The sequence below is a fragment of the Triticum urartu genome, chromosome 1A, assembly GCF_056163025.1.
Source record: "Triticum urartu cultivar PI428250 chromosome 1A, HENAU_Tu73, whole genome shotgun sequence".
Classification (NCBI taxonomy): domain Eukaryota; kingdom Viridiplantae; phylum Streptophyta; class Magnoliopsida; order Poales; family Poaceae; genus Triticum; species Triticum urartu.
The window spans coordinates 13,467,123-13,475,345 of record NC_141873.1 but is presented as its reverse complement, the minus strand read 5'-3'; the positions used below and the strand labels follow the sequence as shown (position 1 = coordinate 13,475,345).

The window sequence follows — 8,223 nt, the reverse complement described above, 5'->3', positions numbered from 1 at the left end:
TCCTCGACGCTCCGGCGACCGCGAAGATGGCCAACACGTAAGGGAGCGCGACGGGAGCGACGTCCTCGAGCCATCACCAGAACGCCTCCATGGCCGGGAGGAGCTTGTGGGCCTTGCTCGCGACCGTGGCCACGACAAGCGGCCAAAAGCCGGCGACGGCGTTCTGCACCCACGGCCGGTGACGACAGGTCGAGAAGCGGGGGCTAATTGCTTTTTCGTTTTTGATTTAGGGGTGTCTATGTAAAATTATAGGGTCTAGTTTGTAATTTTAGGTTAAAATCTACCTGGCACAAAAAGTCATGCCACGTAGGCAAAAAACGGGTCCCACCTGTCATAAACTCACTTAACTGAGCCCGATCTGCCGATCAGTGTCTTTTGCAAAAAGATTACCGAAGACATGGCATTTTCTGGAAAAAAAATTGTATTGTAGTGGTTTTCGCAAACCTTGCCTTTAAAGTGGTGGTTTTGTGCAATTTACTCAGGGATGAGCTTGTGGAGGGGAAAGTAGAAATGATACCGAGTTAATGGAGCTTGATCACTGGAAAGAGGATCTCGGCAGCACGGTGGTGCCAGGGCTCCCACTGATTGATTATCGTCTCCCTCTCACAGTTTAATATTTTGGACTATATGGTAGACATTATCATCTCAGGGGTCTAACTAGTTCCAAAAGTTCACTATCTAGCTCTGTTGGCCCAAGTCATTTTCATGGTAGTTGCTCGCCTGCTGTGCACTACTCTTCCTTATTCAACACAAAACTTGGTGTGGATGTTAACACAAATATTTTCATAAGAAGCTTGATATGTGGTACCAAGGAATATGCCGCACAATTCAGAGGTCCCTGATTTGCACTAAAAACCGGCAAGTAAGACATCCAAGAGAGCGGCAGCGTCTTTTCATGTTTTAGTTTTTTAGTTGTCTTTTCATGTAATATACTCCCTCCGTTTCTAAATATAAGTTCTATTACAGATTTCAAGTGGGACTATATACGGAGTAAAATGAGTGAATGTGCGCTCTAAAATATGTCTATGTGGTCATCAAGGATGGAGTAATACTATATTTGCTGCTGGCACAAACCATTGTTGACGGGTTCCTGACTTCCTGTTACTACAACTAACTTGATGGACGGGTTGCCATTTGGGCATAGTGCATGTTGATGATCGTGTTGGCCTGCTGCAGCTGTCTTGCCAGTTTCCTGCCGCCTTGATGGTAAATGGTGTTGCTGGAAGTGCCGTTCTTTCTGCACTTTTCACAGACTTGCCTCGGAGCTGCAATGCAGGCGCATCAGAATTTCTTTCTACCAGGCACCTAGCATGTAAGTTCACATTCCACTGAGTCCATGTATAAATCTTATGAGAATTGTGGGGGTCAGAAATTGTGTTTCTGCATGGATCTTTTGCTTGTTGAGGAAAGAGTGTGAACAGAAAGAGCAGCCATTTTTTTGTTTGTAAGATGCAAATTATAAGTTCAATTTTCATCCACTATCTTAATTATTCCAATTATCTAGACTGAGGTGGAACCAGATAATTAGGCAAACCCTAATTCAAAGGTATCCATTGTTTTCTTGTCGTGACGAAATAAGTGTGGTATTCAGGGATCATATGTATATTTCCGCTGCAAAAGCATATAGTTTATGAAAAGTAGGATATGGGGTGATGAAATAACCCAATATAACCGTGCAACTGGATTGTTGTTGCTAGAAATTCTCATCAGGTAGACACCTGCACCTGCACAATAGCAATCATCAAGAGGTATGTGTTCCACCGGCATTCATCCTTATAAATAGCAACCATCTATGGGCGCCAAATGACAACTCGTTTAGCAATTAAATTACTACTGATTGGAAGTCCTGACATCGACTACCAGTAAGATGAATTTTTAGAGATTTCTAACCTTGTTCAAGTCTTTGTCACTGAAGGAAGAACAAGGAAGAACAACCTTAGATATCCCTAACCTTGTTGTAAACACCTGCGAGAATACTACCTAGAGTAGCATTAGAGTTCACTAATTAAGCCTGTACATCTTATCTGGCTTCGAACTAGCTTCAGATGTCCAGGTCCTGAAATGGTCATTCTAGTCGTTTTCGTCATCATATAAAGAAATTGCAGTGGTAAGCATTAGTATTTTCGGTTCGTGTCAAGAAACAACGTCAAGGCCTTTCAATCAACAGTCCAATTGAGGCTTTTTGTATCGGCTTTTGGACTATGCAGGTGTTGTAGTTTTGAGCGTTGGTAGAAAACTCTAGCCTCGCTTATTGCTGCTGTTTCTAACGGAGTTGTTGGTTGAAATCCTGGACTGCACTCGCGGGGACTAAAATTCATTTTATGTCACGAGCTGCTAATCCAATTAACTTTATATTTCTACTGATGATTTCATTGCAATATTATCTTCAATCTTGGATCCTCATGTTGATATATTTTGACCACCTTCTCCGGTGGTAGTTACAATATTAATGCCATTCATTTACTAGGTTATATTCATATAAGTTGCCAGATTATAGGAACTTGGAGGGTCATGGAGCCCAGGCCCTTGCGCATGGGCGTTGGGGCGGATTGCTGTGCCGATCGCCACCAGTCCAGTAGCGAGGACTCGTTGCCTGGTGGGGCGCATGTGATCCATAGCTTTTCACTCAACTATTCTGTGTTGTCATGAATCATAGAGGCAATCCCAAGGCAGGTGTCTCTGCCCCAAGAAAAAACACTACATACTGTACTAGTGATGTACCTAGCCCAGATATTGTTATGGAAGATGATGTTTAAATCCCTATTACAATACAGTTTAATCGGAAAATCAATCCATACATTTGGTCATATGAAATGTAAAGTTACTCACTATAGTAACAACAAATACAACAAAGGTTGACACTAATAGCAACCTATTTTATTCAACTTAACATACGTACATGTCGTTGAAACTCCGATCCGTAAACAAACCTAAGGATTACGGGACCTATGCAATGTGAGAAGGCGCCCTGCAACATCTGTCATTGATGGTCTTTGATCTGCATCAAGGTCAAGACACTCAAGAGCAATCTCTGCCAACTTGTTAAGAAATCCCAAATCTCCTGTTGTTGCAATTTCCTTATCAAAGAGCTCAGTCATACTCTCCCCTTTTTGTTGACACTCTAGGAAGCTCCTCACTAGGCTATTATTTTCAGAGTGAGTGGCGCTCTTCCTGCTAATGAGCTCTAAGATGACAACACCGAAACTATAGACATCACTTTTGTCGGTCAATCGACCTGATTGTAGGTACACAGGATCCATATAAGACATGTCACCTATGACGTTTGCAGTGTGGTACTTACCTTTTGCAAGCAACCTCGATATCCCAAAATCCGCGATCTTCGGAGAAAAGTTCTCATCCAAGAGTATGTTTGCTGGTTTAACATCACCATGCAGGATTTTGTTATGGATTTGTGAGTGCATATAAGCTAGACCTTGTGCTGACTCTTCAAGAATACTTAGACGTACATCCAAGTCGAGAAGCTCCTCGTTGTCAGCACGATAAAGATTGTCCTCCAAGCTTCCTTTGGAGATGAATTCATAGACGAGCATGGGGTTATCCACTTCGAGGCAACAACCTAAAAGCCTTACAATGTTCTTGTGGCTGACTTGAGACAGGATGATGACTTCATTTGGAAATTGCTCCTTTTCTAGCACACTACGACCATTCGGTTTCTTTACTGCGACTGTAGCTCCATCAACAACACCCTTGTAAACTTCACCGAAACCACCTTTACCAATTAGATTGCTACTCTTCAAAATTGGTTTCAGATTGTCCCTTGTGTAAATCTTAATAGTTCTAGCTTTCTCTAATGTAAGCCCACCATTCTTTCGGTAAAAATCCCTGGCCTTCTGCTTCTCTTTGCGAAGAACAAAAAAGAATGCCAGAAATGCCAAGACAAGAATGCCACCAATTGCACCTACATGGACAAAGAAACAAACTTCACTATTGTAATAATCAAAGTTTATGGTCACTAATTAGTTGGCCATCGAACATAACTATTTTAATAATCAAACTTAATTTTTGAGTTTATGCTTGGTATGAAGCGCAAGCAAATATTTTAAAATGGGTAGCAAGATACTTACAAATTGAATGTAACCGTTCAATTAGGGATCCTAATATATAATATAAGATTGAGGATTATCTTTCTGTTCAGGAGGTAGTTTAAATTGTGGTAAATTCTTATGACTTGACTTGTGAGCCTCAAACAATACGAATACATATTAGAAAAGAGATAGTTGCAAGAATAATTTAACTAGCTCTGTGTGCGTATTTTGGGGCGACTAAGAGAGAACAATTTACATAACTAAATTAGCAAAAGCGATGGCATTAATACATTGAGAAGTAACAGGTGTAGTAGGAGTATGTTGTTTACCTATGGAGATTTGTGATGCAAGTGCGAACTGTTGAGTACATGGTTCTGTTCTTGGGTCATGGCTCCGATAACCTGCAGGACATTCGCATCCGTACCATCCTTGGGTGTCCTTGCATACACCATAGCAAGGATACTTGGCAGGATCTGCACATTCATCTATATCTGTGTCCCGGCCGCAAATTCACAAAATGAATATTATTTAGAACATTGGTCAAGAAGAAACATAGTTTTGTATGTTTTCCTCTACTAAGGTTTTTTCAGTCTCAACTGATTTAGAAAATGTGTGATTTCAATTCAATGAAGAAAAATTTAACTATATATGGAAACAAATATACAAATTGCATATTCACCGAATATTGAGATTGTAATCAACTACTACTGCTAGAAATACTGCTCCAACACTGACCGTCCACCAACCACCCGTCAGTGGTGATGCGCAGCACTAACCGATCAGCCATGATCGATGAGTGAGGGCTATGCTACCAAGTCAAGAACGACACCACTTTACGACCAGTCAGGTTTTTTTTTTAACCAAACGATCAGTCAGGTGACCTGTCAGTGGTGAGTCTTTTGTCCTCTCCATGATGTCCCATCACTCATCTTTCACTTAGATCGGCCTGTTAGTGGTCATATTTCACCACTAAGAGCATGTTTAACAGATTCCCAATATCTAATAATATTTAGATATGAATGGGGCAAAAACAAGCTTTAACAGGTCTCCAATGCTCAATATTGTTTGGGACGCCCCAAATAATTTAGCCCGACTTCCCAAATATGGAGGCACTTGAGCTTCTTCCAATACTCTCCCAAATAACGTGAGGCCCATATATATGTCAGTTGCTGCTAACTCTATCACCCGACGCTGCCCGTGCCACCGTTGTTGCCGACCACGCCACCACGGCCTTCGCCGGCCACCGGACCACAGAGCGTTGTTGCCGCCATCACAGCCCACCGCAATCGCCGTGGCCGCTGCTACCATTGTCACCGCCTGCCGCCACCACCACCTGTCGTCAGAGAGAGAGAGAGAGAGAGAGAGAGAGAGAGAGAGATGCGAGGTTGGGTGCACATGGGATTATTAAGGATTTGCGAAAGCATCCATCCCAATAACACAAAAGTAGTTATTTGAGAGCCTCAACAAGTGATTACTGGAGTAGTTTTATTGAGGATTTGAAGATGCTCAGCCCAAATTAGCCACCAGCCAGTTATGACCACCACCACGCCATTACAACATCACCAACAGTTTCCCTTTCTTGTAACGATTCTGGTTTAGGGGGAGTTAGGCCAAAATCCGTGCTCCAATAGTTTCCATAGAACTTAAAAGAAAAATTAGGGGACCAATATAATCAGCCCAACTACCCTTCCATCTAGGGGGAGATGATTCTGTAGAAGTGCATGCTCTAGCCAATGCAACGAAAAGGCCGATCTGATGAAAGAGACTAGGCAGCACATTATACGTCAACACTCTCCCTCACGTGTGGCTCCCTCAGGCCTAAACGTGGACCGAAAGTGGGCTGCAATTTAATTGCGCCAGCCGGGTCTTGAACTCAAAACCTCTTGGCTCTGATACCATGTAGAAGTGCATACTCTAGGCAATGCAACCAAAAGACCGATCTGATGAAAGAGACTAGGCAGCACATTATACGTCAACACTCCCCCTCACGTGTCTTCCGGTAAACTTTCCTCTGAATCGTAGCGGGAGCCAACTGCTGAAAATTCAGCCCCCTAGTACGCTCGCCTCCACGCGTTGCTCAGGCGGCGCCGCACTACTTGGATCGCCGATGATGAACTCTGCCGACTCTGCCGCCCCTCTAGTCTAGCCATCGAGTCCGCCACCCGCCCAACTGGTCCTCGTGCCTCGGGGTGTCTGTCGCGACTCCTGCCCGCAGCGCCCGCCTCTTCGACGTACCTCACGTGGCCGACCAGCTGTTCATCGCCACCTCACCGTGCTGCCCATCTTGCCTCAGGCCACTACGGGCCACCTCACCATGCTGTGGCACTGCCCCGACCATCTAGCCCACCAAACCCTGCTGCCTTGCCCGCCTCGCCCCGCTACGGGCAGCCCGGGCCAGGTTGATGGTTATCCAGCTGAGCTCAAAGGACCTTGCTGCAATTAAAGTTTTGGTTTGCAATGGCTTGATGCTGTTTTTCTTATTTCGAGGACCTAAATGTAATTAATTATTTACTTTTGTATGCTAGTTAAGAAAGAAATATGAAGAAAAAACATGTTTTACATGAAAGATATTTATGGGTCATGCTAAAGCACAATACCTAAGTACCTCCCATAAATTAGATCAACACCCCATAAAACCATATATTTAGGGGGAGTTCTTTTACAGGTCTTGTTCTCTTATAACTCCGCGGTCCTTGTCTTTTCTTCCAAACCCTACCCTCCCACCGCCGGCAGCTATTCTTCCTTCCGTTGTCCCCTACCTAAACCTACCTTCCACCGCCGATCCATTGCTCGTATCTACCTTCTTTGCCGTGACAGGCGAGGGCCGTTTGACCTCTTCACCAATCCGATGCCAGGGTGACAGTCTCCCCACTGCCATGGCGCCCTCTCAAATAAATAAAATTGTAGTCAGACTAAAAGCACGGAAACTTACTGATGCATCCGTCGTCGACGTAAGCGTTGCCCTCGTAGCCTTTGGAGCACTTGCAGTTGTAGCCAGGTCCATTGGTCGAGTTGACGCAGTCGCTGTGGGCGCTGGCGCAGGCGTCCTGACCCGTCTTGGCCGCTTGCTTGCATGATAGTATGTCCTCGGAGATGGAATCGTTTACGCGAATGGCCCAGTCCAGCCACACCGGCATGATCTGGTTTGTGTTCATCTTGAGGTCGGACCGCTGGAAGGTGTAGTTGTTCCTGTCAACGAGGAAGGCGTAGTCGCACGGGCTGTAGTCCATCATGGCTGAGTGGTCGTACTCGTGGAAGTTGAAGTAGTAGTCAGTGAGCCCCGGCGGGATGTTGACGTGGCAGCACCCGACGCCGTCGCAGAGGCCGTCTTGCGCGCTAGCCGAGTTGTTGCAGTAGGACATGCACCCGGTCTGGTAGGCGTACTTGTAGTTGCTGCCCTTGGTCGGTTTGCTGAGTGCGAAACCCATGGTGTTGCAGCCGACGACGACGAGCATGTTGTGCGTGTTGGAGATGCGGTAGACGCCGTCATTGTTCATCGTTGTCTCTCCATAGTCCCAGTTTTCATAGGTGTCGCTCGGGTCGGAGGCGTTGTAGCACTCCCACCCGATGGGAAGCATCACCTGCGACTCATCTGGATCCAGCGACAGCTTGAGCACCCGGAGGGATGTGCCGGCGAGCACAGGGCCAACGTTGATGCACTCGATCTCGAAGCCCTTGCGGAAGCAGCCGGCGCCGATGCCGAAGGGGTAGGGGATATCAACGCCGCCGCAGCTCGGCTGACACCCACCAGTGGTCGCGGTGGTAGCTGCTGTTGCAGCTGCCGCTGCCCCAAGGAGCAGCAGCAACATTAATGATGTCCACAGTCTCAGCATTGCTGACCGTATGTTGGTCTCCGGCAAGAGTAGTGAGAGTTTTATAAGTAGCCAACCCTCTAAAAGGATGCGCCACGTTTCCATCTCCAGCGAAACAAAAGTCAATAACATGACAAAAGTTTCTCAAGGAACTGTGGCAAATAAAATACAAGGGGTGCGACTCATGACCATGCTACGTCCTTCAATGTACCATCATCCACCAATCACAAATATCGTTCGGACATATATATGATTTTTTTTACGGCTAATATATCCCATCAAATACGATAATGTAGCCGTTACATCGTACATGACACATGATAATGTGTACACACTAACTTGACTTATCATGTGTACACACTAAC

The 8,223-nt window shown here is 45.3% G+C and overlaps 1 protein-coding gene across 1 annotated transcript; it reads right to left on the bottom strand.

The window, feature by feature from the left end:
• Positions 1–2,718: 2,718 nt before the first annotated feature.
• On the bottom strand, positions 2,719–7,963 carry LOC147988386 (wall-associated receptor kinase 2-like). The gene is made up of 3 exons (XM_087544109.1): positions 6,983–7,963; positions 4,376–4,541; positions 2,719–3,919 (listed from the first exon to the last, which is right to left on the bottom strand). The coding sequence occupies exons 1-3, from the start codon at positions 7,961–7,963 to the stop codon at positions 2,931–2,933; spliced, it is 2,136 nt and encodes a 711-aa protein (XP_087400235.1). The 3' UTR covers positions 2,719–2,930.
• Positions 7,964–8,223: the final 260 nt, after the last annotated feature.

Bases quoted from the DNA above. Each gene is read 5' to 3' on its own strand.
- LOC147988386 (XM_087544109.1), bottom strand. From the start codon at position 7,963: ATGGAAACGTGGCGCATCCTTTTAGAGGGTTGGCTACTTATAAAACTC. The intron at 4,542-6,982 runs ATCAGTAAGTTT...TGCGGCCGGGAC, and splicing joins CTTACGTCGACGACGGATGC to ACAGATATAGATGAATGTGC. The intron at 3,920-4,375 runs GTAAACAACATA...TTGTCCATGTAG, and splicing joins TGCATCACAAATCTCCATAG to GTGCAATTGGTGGCATTCTT.